Source organism: Carassius carassius, chromosome 4 (genome assembly GCF_963082965.1).
Source record: "Carassius carassius chromosome 4, fCarCar2.1, whole genome shotgun sequence".
NCBI lineage: Eukaryota > Metazoa > Chordata > Actinopteri > Cypriniformes > Cyprinidae > Carassius > Carassius carassius.
The window spans coordinates 38,588,080-38,608,686 of record NC_081758.1 but is presented as its reverse complement, the minus strand read 5'-3'; the positions used below and the strand labels follow the sequence as shown (position 1 = coordinate 38,608,686).

Genomic DNA, 20,607 nt, shown 5'->3' with positions numbered 1-20,607 from the left:
TGTTCAACCAACTCTATGTTTCTTGCACAGAATAATCATCTGGACAACCACCAATCTGGCTTCAAAAGTGGCCACTCAACTAGGACTGCCCTGCTCTCAGTTACTGAAGCCCTGAGACTGGCAAGATCCAAAGATTCCAAATCCTTAGTACTCATCTTGCTGGATCTGTCTGCTGCTTTTAACAAAGTTAACCACAATATCCTCCTCTTCACCCTCATGAAGTTGGGCATCTCAGGAGCCGCAGTCCAGTGGTTGAAGTCTTTCCTCTCAGGTAGGTCATTCAGGGTGTCTTGGAGGGGAGAGGTATCCAAGTCACAACTTCTTGCTACCGGGGTTCCTCAGGGCTCAGTGCTTGGACTAGAGTCCTGCACGGGTCCATTTTTGGAGACCTGCGCCCACCCGTACCCGCTTAGTTCAGCACCAGATCCGGCCCGTCACCCATGATAATATAAAAATTAAATCCACACCCGCCCAGACCCGTTAATATTTGGCCCATTACCCATTACCTGATCATTACCCAGGATAAATCACACACGCTAAAATCATTCCAATTAAAGTGCTTTATTTTTTATCTCGCACCTCTCTCAACATCACATCAGTGTCATTAATGTGCTAATGAAACGAAAGTGCGCTTTGTTTTGCGCCATTCAAGTAGCCTACCATCGGCACCTAAATAGGCTATGGGTCAAATGTCATAACGTTGTTGCGTTTGTGTAATGAAAATGTAGACATACAAATATTGCACATTTTTTTCATCTGCGCTACTACCCGCCCGCAAGGAGTTAGTTATCCGCCCGCGTCCCCGCCAGTGAATTTTAGGAATGTCAAAAACAACAACAGACTTGACTAATGTAATGCCCACTTTGTGGGCTTTCCGGGATGTACTATTAAGCCTCTACAACGGATCCAGAATGCAGCAGCAAGAGTGGTCTTCAACAAGCCGAAGAATGCCCACGCCACACCTCTCTTCATCAGTTTGCATTGGCTGCCAATAGATGTTCACGTCAAATTTAAAGTACTGATTTTAGCCTACAAGACAACCACTGTCACTGCACCAATATACCTAAACTTGCTAGTTCAGACCTCCAGAAGCTTGTATTCTGCAAGTGAACAACACTTTGTGGTGCCATCTCAAAGAGGCACAAAATCACTCTCACAGATGTTTTCCTGGACTGTTCCCAGCTGGTGGAACGATCACAGAGACTTTAGCCATAAATTATAGTAATTATTAGGTTATTATCAGTTTACGAACCTCCTGCAGTTTCCTCACGAAACCCTAGTCTGGGAGACCCTAGAGTAATAATAATTTATTTAAATTAGATTACCTTTTATATAAATTAAATAACTATTCATTAAACAATTATTAGAATAAATTAATTAAAATCATAACCAAATTAAATTAAGATTACATTTTTAAAGGTTTGGTTACACTTCAATGTAAGGTGGGAGTGTTACAGTCTAATTACATAAAGCATAGAGTAACATTGATTCATTACATGAACTTACTATTGGGCTAAATTTAGGGTTATTTTGGTTTACATTTGCAATTTTGCACAATTTACTGATATTAACATGGTAAGTACATGTAACGTGTAACTACAGCTTAAAATTAATTAAAATATCTATTTTTTTGTGATTCCTTGTAATGCTTGTAGTTCTTAATTATTTGAGTCATCCTGAATGATTTTATTTATTTATTTTTTTCGTTCACTGAGCTTGCTGCAATGCATTATGGCATGGCTAAAGGATACATGCGGCATTCAAATGGCCAAAAGAAGCCTCACCGAAGCCGAGTGGCTGCCCTCCTATTCTCACCATCCTCCAGAGCTCACCAGAAGAGCTGGTGAAGAGAAGATCAGTGGGGAATCTGACACACACACAAACGAACAAACACAAACATGTGTTCATAGCAACGTGCAAAGCTTTGATATGATGACCTGTTCATGACTCTGTGAGGGTCTTACTGTCTCTGTGCTTCTGTGTCCATCACCAAAGAGATGTATCCATCAATCAGAGAGAAGGAGAAAAACTTGATACATTCCATGTCCTGATCAACACTGGCATCCTCTTTAGGACTGCAGGAGAAAAATGCATTCAAAATAAAAAAATAAAAATGAAAACAAGAATACTTAACCTACAACGTGTTATAATTTAATATACCAAGGTAAATAGCTGCACACACAAACAGACAAAAAAAAGAAACACAAAAAAAGATCCACATAGTTCACCTAATGTTTCATAAACTGTGACTTGGTTCAAGATGCCTCTTGGTGGCAGTGAAATGATAAAACAATATCGTTTCATACCTGTTAGAGTAAAACAGAACGTCTATGAGGGTTGTGGCAATCGCTGGCAGTGTGTCCGGATCCAAGCTCATTACACAAAATTGATTTTCCGGAATCAGCACCGGATGAACTGTTGCATGTGGAACTGAACACACACACGGACGATTAATCGCATAATGGATGATTCTTAATTAATACATTTCATTATTTCTCATAATATGGCCTTTTTTTAGAAGCTATTGCATTAGTTCAAATGTTGAGTCTTTTTTTTTAGAAACTAACACCAAGGATGCATTAAATATATCAAAAGTGACAGTAAAGACATTTATATTGTTACAAAAACAATTCTGTTTAAATAAATGCTGTTCATCAATGGACTTTCTATTCATTAAAGAATCCTGGGAAAAAAATAGCACAGCTTTCAAAATTGGCGATGATGATCTCATGACGATGATGATATCATCAATATTAGAAAGATTTCTGAAGGATCATGTCACACTGAAGACTGGATTAATGATGCTGAAAATTTAGCTTTGCATCACAGAAATATAAAATTGTAAAATTACATACAAATAGAAAACAGTTATTTTACATTGTAATAATACATATGACACAATACTGCTGTTTCTGCTGTATTTTTTTTAATCAAATATTTGCAGCCTTGAAGAGCATAATAGACTTCACACCGACCCCAAGCTTTTGAATGGTAGTGTATGCCTTTCTTTCACTGTTTTCTCACCCTCTCTGCTGTTTTGCTGAAGGCCGTTGCAGGCGTCCTGACTGTGGACAGGCACTGACTCTCCTCCCGCCTCTCTGAAAATATTAAACTCCTCCACTAGAGTCTCCACCACCACCACCAGTTCTTTCTCTCGCACCTACAACACAGACATCCCTTTTAGTATGTTAAAGCAACACTAGGTAACTTTTTCTGTGTTCAAAATTTGCTAAATGTATGTAATGAGCGAGTACATCATAAATTAATCTACCAAACTGACTTTTTTAAAAGTGAAGTGAGTGAAAGTGACATACGGCCAAGTATAGTGACCCATACTAGGAATTCGTGCTCTGCTTTTAACCCATCCAAAGTGCACACACACAGCAGTGAACACACACCGTGAAAACACACACCCGGAGCAGTGGGCAGCCATTCATGCTGCGGCACCCAGGGAGCAGTTGGGGGTTCAGTGTCTTGCTCAAGGGCGCCTCAGTCGTGGTATTGAAGGTGGAGAGAGCACTGTACATGCACTCCCCCCACCTACAATTCCTGCCGGCCCGAGACTCGAACTCACAACCCTTCGATTGCGAGTCCGACCCACTAACCATTAGGCCACGACTTCCCACTTTTTGTCTTATCACAAATCACTACAGTACATTTATAATAAGTGATTATTTTTGGTCTATTGTTCGCAGGTTCGTCACCTGCGTGAATCACCACAGAAATACATATGGAGAAGTAGCTCCGGTTAGAATGTTCTTCCGCGGGATGTGTGCAGTTCTGTTTATTAACCGCTAGAACGCCAACATTTACATAGTGTTGCTTAAATAACAAACATTATATTTAAAAACCATTTTTTGTATATAAAGCACCTAACTGCACTGCCTGAGGTGGTCATGTTTGTTTTGTACTTTACTTTTGTATTTTTAGCATATGGTAGCAGCACTTGCTCCCAGGCAACAACATGCAAAACATCAATCACACGGTTTTGTTGTTGTTGATGCACACCCTGTGGGTGACCAAATTTGGTGCGCACCTTTAGCATGTGGTTTCTTTGCACAAAGTTCTGTAAAGTTTGGACTTTACATTCAATAAATATTAGTCAATATTGGGCAACAGTTTCACTGCACAGTTTGTTTTTTAATCAATTAAAAAAAAACGAAAAAAAAAAACATTAAATCAGTCATTAAAAAAAAAAAAAAAAATCATGTGTATAGGATAAGCAGCATAGAAAAACTTTAAGAATATTTTGTTTCCCAAAAGCTCTTGAGTTATTAGCAAAATTGTAAATTATTATTATTACAAAAGTGTAACTGTCCTTGAAAGTATAATGCACAAAGACCAATCAACATTACACAATGTTCATCACACATCTACCAACTTATTAAATCAGAAGGGTCATAAAATTGTAAAACATTTACAAATGGCAGGTGTGTTTGATGCTGCCTTTTCCTTAATAAATGATTTATTAACACTGTTCTGTGTCTCTGGGTTCTTTGATCCCAGCTTTGTGCTGTGTTTGACTAACCAAAGAAAGCAACAAAACAATTTTTTATAAATAAAAATTTGAGGTTTTAGCTAAACATAAAATGTTATTTATTTTATTATTATTATTATTTTTAATTAATGTATTAGTTTTAATTTTAAGCTTAGTTTATTCATTTTGTTTTGCGTTTTTTTAATGTTTATGTTTTTTATATAAGATTTCAGTTAACAATAATTGTATTTCAAGTATTGCATTTTTTGTAACAACCCTGATTCACTGACACAATACTTCCATCATTTGGTGCAGTCTTCATGCTGACAGGCTTAAATTCGATATATGTGTCTCATTGATCACAGAGACGCACCAGACTCGCTTACCAGAATAAAGTCGGTCTGATAGGTGGAGAGCATGAAGACGGACACATGCTGCTCGGCCAATGGAGCGATAACAGATTTGGCGATCTTGGTGACGCCCACGGCCTGTGAGCTGCTGGAGGCGTTGCCATTGGAGACAACATTGAGCGGGAGCCAAGTGGAGCCCTCCACCTGTAAGTGCTCAGATGGCTGGAGCTCTGGAGAATGGTGATGTGATGAAGAGGACACACAGAAGTCAGTGTCAGTATACAAATATACCAGTTTTAAACCGTTTGTTCACTTCCTTCACATTTCACCAAATATTCATAGGAAAAAAGGACATTTTTAGTGGAGAACTTCAACTGAGAAACTCGCCCTGCACTGTTTGTGCTACAGACTTGAACTGCTTGTTGAGGAATGGTGCACTATTATTTTTCTAAGTGATCAAACATGTGATTTTCACCTGGTAGTTAATAATGCCTTGCATTGAAAAGGAGCTACAATTCAGTTTGGAATTGTAGCTCCCAAATTTATATTGTATGTGTCCTTGATGAATAAATTGTTCAAAAGTGAAAGTTAGGTCATGCATAAAGATGACAAAATATTTCACAAAATTATTAAGAAGCAAAACAGTTTTCAACTGTGATAATAATAATTATTGTTAATGCTACTTGAGCACCATATTAGCAATTAAAATTATTTCTGAAAAAAATGACACTAAAAATTGAATGAAATGACTGCTGAAAATTCTGCTTCAAATGGAAAATAATTTCAAAATATTATGTAAATATTTAATCATTTTAATAGCATTCCACAATATTACTGTTTTTTTTTTTAGCAAAAAAATTAGTATTATTTAATCAAATAAATGCAGTTTGGGTGAGCACAAGAAACTTTAATAAAAAAAAATAAGAATAATGTTAACCCAGTTTTTGGAAATGTACAATGTGTGTCATCGTCAACTGAACACAAGATCCTTAGGAAAGCAGTTCACGTGTGTGATTTACCTTTAAATCCTTCCTCATCGAGGACAACGGTGTAATTTTCCGGAGTCTCTGTGAGACTGAAAAATTTGCATCTGTGAGAGAAAGAGAAAAACCACAAGAGAGATGGAAAATAAACAGAGGGAGAGAGACAAAGAAGCAAAACCAAACAGACAGATCAGACATAATGCATAATGGAAAAAAACAAAAACAATGGCAGATTGTTGTAAAGAGTGTTCCAGCAGGGAAGTGTGCTGGAGACACAAACCACATCAAACCCCTCTGCAGAAGAAACAAATGGTATTTTCTCTTTCTGAAATCCATTCAGATGGTTCATATGGTACACTACTTTTAAAAAAAATGTAGTAAAAAAATGTATGTTTTTGAATCAAGTCTCTTCTGCTCACCAAGGCTGCATTTATTTGATCAAAAATACAATAATATTGTGAAATAATTATAATTTAAAACAAATACAATTTTATTTATTCCTATGATGTAAAGTTGAATTTTCAGCATCATTACTCCAGTTTTCAGTGTCACATGATCTTCAGAAATCATTCTGATATGTTGATTTGCTGCTCAAGAAACATTTCTGATTATTATCAATGTTGAGAACGGTTGTGCTGCTTAATATTTTGTTCTAAAATGTATTCATTGAATAATAGAAATGTTCAAAAGAACAACATTTATTTGAAATATAAATATTTAGTAGCATTATACATTTTTGATGTCACTAATGATCAATTGAATGCATCGTTGATTAATAAAAGTATTAATTTCTTTCCAAAAAAAGTTAAAGTGTAAAACCTTAAGTGTAAAACAGTTTTTGAGTTCGATTTCTTATTGGGGATGTCAAATCGATTAATCATGATAAGTCACATTCAAAATAACAGTTTGTGTTTACATAATATATACTATATGTGTGTGTATATATGTATGCACTAGTCAACATTTGAAGTGGATCAAAACCTTTCATCAAAGTTGTCCTAAAACCTAAAACAAAGCAGTGCTCGAGCTGCGATACTTTACTGTACTCTTCATTCACAGCTGATTCCTGTGCTGTCTGCAACTCAGCACAATACAATACAGACCCCATCCACTGGGCACATCAATGCTGGGGGACAAGGGCGTAGATTTGGTTTGAACATTGGGGGGGTTGAACGTTGTATGCTGCCCGTTATTTTTTTCAAAAAAAATTGTTTTTATGTGTATTGTTATTGGATAATTTATTTCTTCCTATCTATCTATCTATCTATCTATCTATCTGGCAACATGCTTTAACTGATTACAAATTCAACATATACAAATATGGAAGAGACAACATTTAGACATTTAATTTAAGATTTTTACATTCCACCTTAATGCATTTTAATTTAATTTTTTCTAAAGGGAAACACATCTTTAAAACATTAAAGGCATTAATGTATAGCCTAACTTTACAAAACTGCTGTTTTTCTATACTGTTTCCTATTTTATTTTATTTTATTGATTGAATGGCATCTTCTTTACCTGATCACCTGCTCCTCCTCTCCCTCTGCTGACTTTTCTACCCTGCAGCTATATTTACCTCGAATCTGTTATAAAAACATGTTAAGAGATTATACACCTCATAACGTTATTAAAATTTGTGTATAATCATCATTCATAAAATTCCAACATAGTAGAGATTATCAAAAGAAAGAAATTAAGTATTGAAACCGCCAGTAGGCGGCAGTGTTTCACTGTTGATGAGTTAGCCACTTAAATCGTTAATTCATCCAATTCGTTCAAAAGTCAGATTAATTTAGTAAGAAAACAAACACCGATGTGAATACTTTTGTCGTTGATAATTACAGACACTATTGAAAAATATACTAGCAAAACAGACAGCTGCTTTGGTAACTTGTTATACTGATAGTTATAGCTAAATACATTGCAATGGATTAGCTAGCTAAAATATATGTGGTGTGTACTAACTATTACACAATATTCTCATACCTCATTCTCAGTACATGCTTTATTTTTTTGCATCCCTCTCTGACCAGCAGTTAAACATAGTCCGCTGTGCAGCGCTTTCTTCATTTTTGGCGTTAACATTAACTGTGTGCTCTCCCATTCAAATACCACTCGCTTGTTTTGGTGAAAGTGCGACTCATTGGTTGGGCGTTACCAATCGGTTCAATGGAGGGGGAGTATTTTTTGTCAGATTTATTATGACATACTCATATTTGATTAGGAACAAAATTATTTTTACAAAATAAATAAATTCTATTTTTTCATATTATATTTTTGGATTTGAATATTGGGGGGGTTACCTCCCCCCCATCCCCCCCGTAAACTACGCCCCTGCTGGGGGACAAGCAGAAGGGAAATAATACATCCCCCACCCTCAGGGCTAACTCAGCAAAGCAGCATTGTGTCAGCTAGTCTCACACTTCCTATCAATATCTAGAGCTCCAAGGGTTCAACTTCCTGTGAAGTGCTCCAAAGCCTTCTGGAAAACAGAGAAATATAGGAGTGGTGTTAAACCAACATCCTCCAGAACAGTGAGAAAAGGGAAAGGACTATGTTCCCTATAGCAGTGTGCTGTATTTTTAGGTCAGATAATAGATTTCTGTGTGTGTGTGTGTGTGTGTGTGTGTGTGTGTGTGAGAGAGAGAGAGAGAGAGAGAAAATACTTTTATGAAAGTCTTAAATTACGGATAAATCATTACCTCAACTACTAACTATCCTATGCATGTTCATTATACACACAGGAAAATTTGCATGTACTGTATGTAAAAAAAAAAAATAAAAAAAAAAAAGTATAAAGATTTTTTTTTAAAGCTAGATTAAAAAAAAATGTTTTTTTTTTTTTTTTTTGCTATGCATTTCTCAAAATTGGGCCAAACTTTTATTATATATAAATATGGCTATACAATAATAATAAGGATGATAATAATAGTAATAACAATGCTATAAATATTACTATTACTTAAAAATAGCTAAAACAAAAATCTTATTGTAATATTTTCCTGTAAAATTAAATTGAGTAACAATATTATACTAATTTTATTTTTCATTTCACAGCAGTAAAATTACAATAATAAGACTATCCTAATTTCTTAATTGTCAAAAGATAAACCATCAAACTCTTATTTTGACAGAAAAACACAAGGATCCATTTCACAATTAGTTTTTTAAATTTTTCGATTAATCAATGAGGTGCCCCTAAAAGATGAAAAATTTATAATATTTTATCTTCTAAAATAGTTGGTGTGGTTTCACTGCATTGTTGCAGAAATTAACAATACATTTCAGAACCAAAGTTATTGAAGACAGAGGAGAAGATACATGTTACATTACCGGATGAGATAATGTTGTGTTTGTGTGAGCACTCCTTCTGACCTTTAAAATCATAATTCACCCCAATAAAAATTGGTCACCACTTAAACTCTTAACATGTCCTATTAAGTAAAGCAAGACACATCAAGAACCAATGCTGCTTGTTGTCAATTATATCAAAACTGACAAGGCAAGTCAGAATATGCTCATGCATATTCACGCACACTGGCTGCAGCCTCCCTTCAGGTCACATTGAGTTGTAAAGTGATCTCGTAAACGTCGCCAACAACGTCTCGGTTCCTTGTCTCTTAAACTGGCAGAACTGCTCATGGGGAAGCTTCTCTAGAAGTCGCTTAACATGTGAGCCACAGGTAAGCTCAGAGAGACCTTCAGGGCCCATGGACTGAAGGAGGCCCACTAATGCCTGCACTCGAAGCGAAAATTTGTCTAAGCCTCTACCATCACCTGTACGAATAACAGGCATCTCCATGATGGTCCGGAGCTCCTTCAAAGCAAGCGGTCTAGGTTGACCATAACACTCATCTAGGGCTCATATAGCTTGAGTGTAAGGATCTGGGGCATAAACATAAGTCAAAGCAAGTCTCCTCGCCTGGTCTACCTTTAGATGATCCAACAGGATGTGGTATTTATATTGCTCTGATTCTCTTGGATCTAACAAGTTGGATAGGGCCATCTTTAACATCATGTACTGACATTCATCTTCCCTCGTGAGATCAGGAAAAGAAGGACCTTCTACCCTCCTATGGTTTAACTGCAGGGGGCAAATAGGAGGAACTAGCTGGTTTAAAGGGGCAGCCGATGTCAGGTGGTGGGGCTGCACATTGAGAGACTGATATGCCAGCTCAACAGAATAGGACAAAACACCAGGCAAAGGTTGGTTTGGCAGTGTACAGGCTGGGTGCATGGGGTTATAGGAGGCTGGTGCTTGATATGTGGCAGGAAACTGACCACAGCCAGGAGGATGCGTGCTCTGCAATGACTGTGGCATAGGTTGGGTAGGGGGGGGGCACGACTTACAGGAGGCAAAGGAGATGGAAGCTGTGCCTGAAGTAGGAGAGGAGGGGGCCTATGGTCCGCTGTATGGGCTTGTGGAGATGCTGCTGATTGAAGGTTAAGATTATCAGGGCAAGGGGATGGCAAGCGAGACCTTGAGGAGTGAGTGCTGCTTCCAAGCATACACTGCTGGATTAGTCTACCCTGATTTCTTAATTCTTCTACCAATTGTTGTAGGAGTGCAGTTTGAGTATCAGTAATGGGAGCTATTAGAGAGGTATGTGGGTGTTCAACATCAGGGGTTTGCACTCTCTCAGATCTGACAGGCGAGTGAGGTGTGGAATGTCCTCCTGAATGTCTCCCTCCGTGGGCAGTTCCAACTCCTCTGGCTCTTCCTCAGACTCATCCTCTTTCCAGGGTTGATAATGAGGACCAGTACCAGGAATATCTGCAGGATGGAGCAGTTGTTGTTCTGGTGCTTCTGCTGTAGGTTGCGACTGCTGATGATTGGGGCGGCAGTGGCTCAGTGGTTCATGTAGGTTGTCTACAAACCGGAAGGTTGCTGGTTCAATCCCCGGCTCCACCTGACCAAGTGTCGAGGTGTCCTTGAGCAAGACACCTAACCCCAGCTGCTCCCGACGAACTGGATGGCGCCTTGAATGGCTGACACCGCAGTCGGTGTGTGAATGTTGAAAAGTCTGTTGAAAGCGCTATATAAATGCAGTCCATTTACCATGATGTTGTAGGATGAAATCATCATAACGTGCGGAGAGCTGAGCCTGGCAACGTGGGCACTCATACTGAGACAATGAGGGCAGGGAGTGACTAGACATATCCACTGATCATCAATGAGTTCCGGCTCGAAGGACCATGAAAAGGAGTAGGAGGATGCTTAGGTAGCTAGCTTGAAGCCAATGGGGCTGTCAGTAAGAACAGGTCCAGTCTAGTCACGCTGATGTTAAGGTCTTTATTTTCCTTCCAAATCAGGTATTAGGTATGGGTGTGTATGTAGGGGTGTATGTGTGTGAGCGTGTGGTTTCTACAAAAGAACAGAATTACAATGATTTAGTTATCAATAAACATAACATTGAATTCACAGGAAATAACGTAATTTAAACAATGCATAAGGCCATCTACTCAAACTATAAATCTCAAATACATATCTTAATAACTAAAGAACATGCTTAAGCAGCAAATACAGCAAAATAAACACATTTAGGACAAACTTAAGAAATACAGAATAAAGTGTCAAACAAAAGCACTTACATGGTCAAATACACACACGCAGGGAAAAAACTAAGGAGAAAGAACTCAGTCCTCTGCACAGTGCATCCATGTGCACCAGAATGAAGGTGCTGTGGGCACAGGTGCAATTTATAGTGTCCTAATTGGCTTGAGATCAGGTGGGTGGGCACCTTGAAGCTTAAGGACACACAGCTTTTCAACAAATATGGTGCATGAGTTATAAGAGCTTTTAGGGTGAGTAAATGATGACAGAATTGTAGCTTTGAGTGAACTATCACTTTATTTTGTATATTATAAGATTGACAAAAAAAAGTTTAAGTATTTGGAAGTGATATGCTCAACTCTGGAATATTATCAGTTTGTAGCATTCAAGGTTCTTCAGAGTTCAACAAGATATGCCTGAACAAACCAGAAAGGGCATATCTAATACACAAACTCTGATCTTTTTCTAAACTCTGTGTGAATCCAATCCTGAAAGGCTGTACCGAAAAAAACAACAACAGGTACCCTAATGCAATAATGATGAACATGGAATGGGAATTGACCTTATTTATCAGTCTTACTGTGAACAATTCAACTGTAATTGATATTGCAAAGACAAAAAAAATAAAAAAGATAAACTAATTAATTCATGTTAATGATTTAATTAGCAATAGCATTTCAAATAGGTGATTGATATATGTTGCAATCAAGAAAGCATTAATCTGGCACAAAAACAATTAGAGCGATGGCATTAAACAAAACATTACCAACAATTCAACAACCAACATGGGTTTTTCAATGAATATCTATAGCGAAAGGTGGTCAATAAATTATGATATGATGCCATAATTAACATAGAATTTAATGTCAGCAAATGAGATGTACAGAAAATTACTTCTATACAAATCTACCAAAAAAAGTAACTTGCTGATATTTAGTTATTATCTAATGAAAACGAATCCATACATGTTTAAGTCTGCAGATACTTTTTTGAGGCCTCTGTAGACATATGCAATAAAAAAGTCCAACTTTTAGTGTTTTAATTTTGTCCCATGTTAACGTACAGGCAGTGAATGTCAACTGGGGGTTATTTTTCACATGCAAAGTTTTAAATCAGGATGAAAACTTAATTTATGGGATGTATGTCAAAACCTGCATGCCCAAAAATGTTGTCTAGCCAGGTTAGACAGCTCTATTAGGTTTTACGATACATTATTTCAAGCCATAGGTGAGCACAATAAATTGTTCACTTTGTTGAAAAACAGCTTCCTTTTAAAGTTGTTTTAATGTGTAATGTTAAGAATAAGTTAAAGGTCTCACGTGCATGTGCATGAGCTGACATTATCTGGTCATTTATCATTTCTCCAAACTAACCAAAACAGGGCGAGTCTCTTACTTTGCATTTGAACCCATTGTAAACAAGCAAGCTATGTATTTGAACTGATGTTTAATTAAGAGCTGTGGCACCATCAAACGCGTAAAAACATGCTTGCAAACTCATACATGCGTTGACTGTTCTTACCTCGTCCGGTTTCTGAGAAATATCAGTTTGATTAGGGGGTGTGTGTACTGTTCAAGTCCCGATTTACTGATGGATGTGACCCTTAATCTATGGTCCAAGATGTGCAGGTCCATCGTTCACTAGTCCTCCAGGAAATGTATTCTATGCAGTGCAGGTGGACGCGTTAAATAACGCAATGTGAGATCAGCCTATGCGATCTGCTACCAAACCGCTCGATCCTCGAGCATCGGGACGGGCACGCTGTTGCTGCTGACTGGTGCAAGAGACTCATTCGATGTAACTCGATTCGAGAACTAATTTGAAAGTGGATCTAAAAATGATGTTTACAATGGGACATTCAGTTGGCTTCCTCCAGGGGCGTAAAATCTGATTTGAATTAGTATATTTATTTCTTATTTAAGATTTTTGTAGAATATTATTTGATTTTTTTTTTACCTATTAAGTTCAAGAATTAACATTATAATAAATGTTAATAAATGAATAAATAAAATAAAAAACTCCTGTGTAAAATATTTATATTTAAAAAAAATCCAAAATGAAGTCATCACAAGTTATCGTGTTAACGCGAATCCGATCAACGCTGAGCAAAGTAACGGGTATCACGTGACAATTACGCTTACATTTCGCTTCGGCAAATATTCAAGGGATTATTTTACACCCGAGAATGGTACGGAGAAACTGCCAAAATTATTGATTGTGATTCGGAGAATTATTATTTAAATTCATTAAATCTGAAAACCTACGCGTCGCGAAGCCCCACCCACTTTGGAACACGTCGTTTCAAGCCATTCTACCAGCTCGTGTATTCTACTTGTATGGTTCGAAAAACAGTTGTGTCACACGCCCCCCTGCTCTTAAAGGGACAGCAGCATTAAAATGGCATGTTTCAAAAGGTAACCATCTGCAAAGCTTACGTTTTTAAATAAAGTGAAAATGACATTGGTAACATCAAAATTATTATAAAATAATAATTGAATATAGTGTAAAAAGAGACTACATGTCAACGTAAATTAATTCATCATTTATTATCCTAAAATGGAGTTTAAGATTTTACAACATATGGTGATAAACGTGTTAAATTTAACACTTTTTATTATTATTATTGTAAATGAAAAGCTATGCTGACAGGCAGTTTCCTCATGCACTCTAAAGGGCCAACTGAGGCATTAGAAAAGGAGAATGATGACTATAAAAACAAGACTGTAATTTTTAATGATATGTATACTTCACACAAAGGCACTGGGGTCTGTCAATGTAATTCTCATATTGGCTTTAACAATGGCACACTTTTGCACAACATCTTTCAGAGTTTAGGTCCTGCTCTACTCTAACACAACTGCCTGTCTACTTCTAGAAGGACCTGAAGACTTCAGAAGTGTATGAGTAGTCACAACTAAACAGTAGATCTCCTGGTGGATTGTGTATTTGGGATCATCAGAGGTGAAACACTTGATTTTACTGCAGAGGTGAATGTTCCATGGGGATCATAATTCTTGATTCCATCTTTCGGATAAGAGGCACTGTCAAAAACAGTAATAAACAAGTTTGAATTCCATTGAATTGAAATCCACCAGATGGCGACGTTTATAAAGAAAACACTTGGATTGTGCTTTGAATTGATTCGTATTTCTAGTATACTGTGTGAAGTATGCACATTTTCCTTATTCAAGTAATAACAAGAATTTCCAAATCTCGCTTTAGACTCATTATGTGACCAGACTGCCAAAAGTTAAGATATTTTTACATAATTGAAAATAGCTAAAAGCATTTGTTTTTCTATTTCAGAGAAAAGCAGGTTTCATTTATTGTTGCATATTAAAACATAATCTACCATTCAAAAGTTTGCAGTTTGTAAGACTTTTAATGTTTTTAAAAGATGTCTTTTATGGTGAACAAAGCTACATTTATTTGATTTTAAAGACAATAAAACCAGTAATATAGTAAAATATTATTACAATTTAAAATAACTGTTTTCTGTTTTAATATAGGCATTTTAAAATGCTATTTATTATTTTGGTATTTATGGTACAGCTAATTTCACAGTAGCTTCACATGACCCTTCAGAAATTATTTTAATTTGCTCATTTGCTGCCCTAAAAACATTTATTATTATTATTATTATGTAGAAAACAGTTGTGCTGCCTAATTTTTTTTGAGGAAACTGTGAATGTTTTTTTTTTTTTCAGAATTCTTTGATAAAAAATTAAAAAGAACAGCGCATTATTTGAAATAGAATATATTTAACATATATTTGAAATAGAAGTATTTTGCAACATTATAAATATCTTCAATGTTACTGTAAAAAAACATTTGTATAACTCTGAAAAGCAACATTAAAATGATATGTGCACATGTTTTTTATGCACTATGCAATATTGTATTTCACACACCCTCTGTCTTTGCTCTTACTCACTTGTATAGTGCACATTGACATCCCAGCCCTCTTTCAACCAAGCAGCATTTCTGGTCTCTTGTCTGGACTGCAGGTCTTTATAGGCTAAAACACGTAAAAAAATATTTTAAAGCACTTAATAATATGCAATGATCAGAAAAAGATATGAGCTCAGTTAAGGATGATCTTACCCCATAAATGATGAACAACATACAATTCACCGATCTGTGTGAAGAAGCCACCCACTGCTTCATTGTTTTCCTGTCTATATTTGATTGCTCGAGCCCTGGAACATTATAAAATAGATTAAATATGCAACATGGTGATATAATATCAGTATTTTTCCTTAAAGGGATAGTTCACCTTCAGTTGCTGGTCCCCACTGACTTGCATAGTGTGGAATACTATAGAAGTCAATGGGGACCAGCAACTGAAGGTGAACTATCCCTTTAAGTTAACTCTACAATTCACACACAAACTTACCAATTATTTCCCCATTCGATCATAGTTCCGGGCTTCATTCAGAAATTTCAGGACAAAAACAGAGAAAAAAAGTTAAAGGAAAAGCTCACACAAAACTTAACATTTGCTGAAATGTACTTACCCTCAGGCTATCCAAGATGTGACTTTGTTTCTTCATCAGAACCAATTAGGAGAAATTTTGCATTACATCACTTACTCACCAATGGATCCTCTGCAGTGAATGGGTGCCGTCAGAATGAGAGTCCAAACACACAACTCCAGTCCATCAATTAATGTCTTGTTAAGCAAAAAGCTGCTTGTTTGTAAGAAACAAATCCATCAAGATGTTTTTAACTTCAAGCGGTTCCTTCCACCAAAAATTTGAGTCCTCTATCCATAATAACTTAATCTTCATAGATCAAGCATCAATCCCAAGCATAAACAGTCCAAAACGGTTTAAACAAATGGGAGAAGACAAGAAGGGATATACTTTTTCACTGGAGGAAGCCTTATTATGGAGTGTTTTATCAGCTATTTGGACTTTCAATCTGACGGCACCCATTCACTGCAGAGGATCCATTGTTGAGCAAATGAAACTAAATTCTCCAGATCTGTTCTGATGACAAAAGAGCTCATCTCGGACGGCTTGAATGAAAAGGTGCATCTTTAAAACAGTATAATCAAATGCCATTTACTAGTAGTTGATATGTTCTCAGTTCATAAATGTTGGCGCCGCTTCTGGGCAGAGGCTCGTTCCAGAAACTAAACTCCAGAAGAAGCTGGTTGTGTCGGGAGATCAACATTTCACTCCTCTCTTTTCGAAATGCAAGGTACGCCTGCACAAGAAACACCGTAACAAAGGCCAAACAGTACAGTATATGCATTTTGATGTTTCTGCATTTTGATGTGTTAAATACCATATTGCTGTTGAGTTTACGCAAACACTCTGTAAGAGCAGGATATCCACCAGAATACCTCCAGAGATGCACTACAAACACAAAACAGCATGTGTCACTCTAGCACTGTAACAAGATACTGTACATAAAAAATCTAACAGATATTTAAACAAACCAAATCTGGTGCTTTAAATACAATGCTTTTTAAATGTTTGGGGACAGTAAGCTTATTTTTTCTCTCTTTGAGAGAGAGAAATCAATGCTTTTATCCAAAAATGATTCATTCATTGATCAAAAGTGACAGTAAAACATTTATGATGTTACAAATGATTTGAGTTTCAAAAAAATGCGGTTCTCCACAAAAATATTTAGCAGCACAACTGTTACATTTCTTGAGCAGCAAATCAGCACGTTAGAATGATTATGTGACACTGAAAACTGGAGTAATGACTCTGAAAATTCAGTTTTAAATCACAGGAATAAATTACATCTTAAAATATGTTCAAACATTGTATTATCACAATTTGAAATTGTACAGATATTTCATTATTCTTTTTAATGTTTTATGAGCAAATGAATGCAGCCTTAGTGAGCATAAGATAATATTTGTTAAAACATAAAAAAATATAATACAAAAATATGTTTTTCCATCTCACCTGCCTGATCCTGTTCACCGTACCAGGTGTTCCAACTTCCAACGACTTCACACGGATAATCTGCATCACGATGAAGTTCTTTCTGTACCTCATTCCTCAAAACAGACAGTGGGAGTAATTTAAACTTGTTTAAATATATCATATTAAAAAATGTCATGTGTTAATGTATTTGCTATTGACAAATGTGCATCACATTTAGACACGGAAGGCCTGCAAGTGTCATAGTGAAATCAAGACTCCATACTTTATCAGCATTATATACTGAAATTGCAAAATCAAAAGGGTGCTTACGACATTTTATTGTATGCCTCCATGTATTCTGGTTTGACATTGTGAACTGAAAAAAAAAACAGGATTTGAAGATGTCAGGAAAGACAAACGGACCAGTATCTTCCAGTGTTAAAAACTGTTTGTTCTAGATGTTGCACAGTAGTTGAAGTAAACATTTTGAATTGAGTAAAACTTATATCACTCAAATCAACCATTTAATGAAACATCACCCTCATTTTTCTAAACCCAATTTTCACAACCATTCTTCATACAGCTGGTCTCTTGAAAACAACAGAATTCCACAAATAAACACTTTGGAGGCTGATTTATTATAACAATTAATATAAAATAAGAAGTATAGGCTGTTTTTCTGGAGGAAAATTACAAGCAAGCACATCATTCATTCATGGGGATATTTTTAGCAATTCCTATCAACTATACTGCATGCACTATTTCTCCCAAGGCCTAAAGATTTGAGCGCATCCTTGAAGGTTTTAGATTCATTGGCTCACACTGAATCTCATAGAGGTTGCTGGTTTCTTTCTTGGAGAGCAGATTGGAGTGGGCATCTTTCCTGGCATCCACTTTGTGTGCAAACATGGAACTCAACCAGCCTTCATCACTTGTATTCGCAAAACCTCTAAAGATTCACAAATAATACTGTTTCAGCAAGTGATGCATCACAAGCTGCGATGCACAATATTATAAAAAGCTAGTATGCACACGTGACATTTAAAGTAGTGACTGCAAAGGCCAGCAGTGTGACAAGCTAAATACCATCTTAAATAATTATTATGCATAGAGTTTTAATGACTTAATATGAACTTTTATAACTTTATAGCTGACCTCCTTTTACAATACATACAGGGTTAAAATCAAAACAGGGTCAAAATCAGATGCACAATTAGATAACACTCCTTATTTTGTCAGTAAAAATACTTTTATGGTTTATTTTTTTATGGTTAAAATCTGCTAAAATATAAAAATAATTATAACAAACTTGATTTATAAAAACAAACTTACTGCAAGTTCCACTAAGTGCTCAAAGAAACAGAAAGTATTGGAATGTCAGGGGAAAAGGTTATTTCATGTGGAAAAATCTCGCAATATTACCTGTGCATTGTGGACGATAATTTGAGGAACTGAATTTATGCACTTTAAAAATTCTCTTGTCAGACTGCAGGACGCTTTTATGCAGCACATTAAGCCTACACTTTACCTTATGCATTCACATATTTCATCATAAAGCCCTGATGTTAAAAAGCAAGATTATGTCCATATTATTCATCTAATGCTCACATACTTAATATATCACTGAATGGACTCTAGATCTGCAATTTTTCTTGCATTGCCGATTAACTTTGCAATCATCTTGCTACACGCATCTGTCCGTGACAAATGCACATTACCTGGCCAGCCCTGTTGAATGCACCTTGTTAAAGAAATGCTGCTGTCTCTTGAAGATATGCAGAGACCATGCTGTCGCCATTCTTCTCCCGCGTTGTCTGTAGATTTGCGTCTACATGAAGCTGTAGGAGTTGCGACACGCGTTTGTCGAGTTAATGTTTGACGCGCGTGAACTGTTGGACTTAGCTTCTTGTGCGCCAGTTTAGAAACTCTTTATCCAGGGGCGCCCCCAAGGGGTGGCCAGTGGTGGCCACGGCCACCACTGAATAAACTCTGGCCACCCCTGTGGCCACCCCTAGCAGGGGCGTCATGCATTCATGATTTTTGAGGGGGCACATTTTTTTGGGGGGGGGGGGGGGGGGTCGGGGGTATAAGTCATTCTACGAAAGCACTGTATAACTGATATAGGCTTATTTATTTATTTATTTTCCTTTTTATTCAAAACAATTCCAAACATGCTTAATATATCAGGAAATATCTCGTTTCTCAAATATGTGTAGGTAAACGCGTTTTGCACCTTTATAGATTGCTATTTGATCAATATATGGAAATGTTGTGTAATCTATTAACTACACATAAAAACCTGACTTTTTACTTAAGTGCCATATCATGCCATAAAATATTCTTAATACGACTGAATTTGCATTTAATGTAAATTTTAATAACAATATTGTAAGATACTTATTTTAACACTTTCATTTTACAGAGAGTAAAGAACATTTACATTATCAAAAAACATTTTCATTCAGTCTAGACAGAGTTCAGGCACTCTCAAAAACTCCCATTAAAATCACTGAAGCACTTTACATTATGAAACGAATATCTTACTTACATTCGTAGGCACATCTGCACTTTTTGTTGTTTCTGATGAGAGAATTCGCTAAATAATTCAGTCAGCGAGCAAGTGAACAAAACACTGCGTTTCAGTGATGACTCTTCTGGGCGTCTCTGATTGGCCATTGCATCCATAAGCGCAACAGAATAGTTTCTGATTGGTTATCATGAAGCGTTGTACGAACGCGTCGGTCTCTGGCTCAGCGCCAGCCAGCGAACGCAGATTTGAATTTAGCAGCTGATGCTGTGCACTGAACGATATAATCACACCGCTGTGATTGTATCAAATATATAAAAAATATTATTCTGCAATTTTTTTTTTCGTTTGGAAGCTGCATTTAAAATCCACTTGGCTCAGAAATCTGAGGGGGCACGTGCCCCCTCACTTCGAATGGGCACGACGCCTCTGACCCCTAGGATGATTTTCAGTGTGTAACCTACTATAAATTTAAATGCAGAATGTAAATTCGTAATAGTTTAAGAAGTGTGGGAAAAAATAAATAAAAATGCAGCACATGCTGCAGCCACCAAAAAAGATTGCAGATTGGCAGCACCGGAGTAGTCCTCCCCCCGTCGCCCTCCCCCGTCCAAACAAATCACAGAGTGTGCACATACGTCTAGATGGTCTAGACTGGTTCGCATACGCATTTGTAGTACGTTCTTTCACTGGAAATTTAGAATTATCAAATTTTTCAAGATATGGGGCAGAAAATTTATAGATCTATATAGTTTATATAATTTCATATAGTTATTATCACACGAAGAGTTACATTTTTCTCTAAAAGTCAGCATAATTACAAGT

The 20,607-nt window shown here is 36.6% G+C and overlaps 2 protein-coding genes across 4 annotated transcripts in view; both read right to left on the bottom strand.

The window, feature by feature from the left end:
* The window catches only part of LOC132140003 (cytosolic arginine sensor for mTORC1 subunit 1-like), a 38,249-nt gene extending 24,964 nt beyond the window's left edge, over positions 1-13,285 (bottom strand). For all 3 annotated transcript variants that reach the window (XR_009433697.1, XM_059548753.1, XM_059548752.1), the window contains exons 1-7: positions 12,889-13,285; positions 5,847-5,917; positions 4,864-5,057; positions 3,025-3,160; positions 2,307-2,430; positions 1,965-2,075; positions 1,785-1,867 (exon numbers count right to left, since the gene is read on the bottom strand). Coding sequence is in view for 2 of the 3 variants with exons in the window: in XM_059548753.1 (XP_059404736.1) it covers positions 1,785-1,867; positions 1,965-2,075; positions 2,307-2,430; positions 3,025-3,160; positions 4,864-5,057; positions 5,847-5,917; positions 12,889-13,001 (832 nt within the window). In the remaining variant the exon portion in view is untranslated. The remainder of the gene's footprint in view (positions 1-1,784; positions 1,868-1,964; positions 2,076-2,306; positions 2,431-3,024; positions 3,161-4,863; positions 5,058-5,846; positions 5,918-12,888) is intronic.
* Positions 13,286-14,292: 1,007 nt separating this feature from the next.
* Positions 14,293-19,164, bottom strand: LOC132131476 (protein NipSnap homolog 1-like). The gene is made up of 10 exons (XM_059543518.1): positions 18,974-19,164; positions 18,077-18,204; positions 17,586-17,631; positions 17,295-17,389; positions 16,660-16,730; positions 16,438-16,578; positions 15,764-15,795; positions 15,472-15,566; positions 15,302-15,385; positions 14,293-14,408 (listed from the first exon to the last, which is right to left on the bottom strand). The coding sequence occupies exons 1-10, from the start codon at positions 19,051-19,053 to the stop codon at positions 14,344-14,346; spliced, it is 837 nt and encodes a 278-aa protein (XP_059399501.1). The 5' UTR covers positions 19,054-19,164; the 3' UTR covers positions 14,293-14,343.
* Positions 19,165-20,607: the final 1,443 nt, after the last annotated feature.

Bases quoted from the DNA above. Each gene is read 5' to 3' on its own strand.
- LOC132131476 (XM_059543518.1), bottom strand. From the start codon at position 19,053: ATGGCGACAGCATGGTCTCTGCATATCTTCAAGAGACAGCAGCATTTC. The intron at 16,731-17,294 runs GTGAGATGGAAA...TTGTGTTTGTAG, and splicing joins CGGTGAACAGGATCAGGCAG to TGCATCTCTGGAGGTATTCT. The intron at 15,386-15,471 runs GTAAGATCATCC...TACGTGTTTTAG, and splicing joins TGTTGTTCATCATTTATGGG to CCTATAAAGACCTGCAGTCC.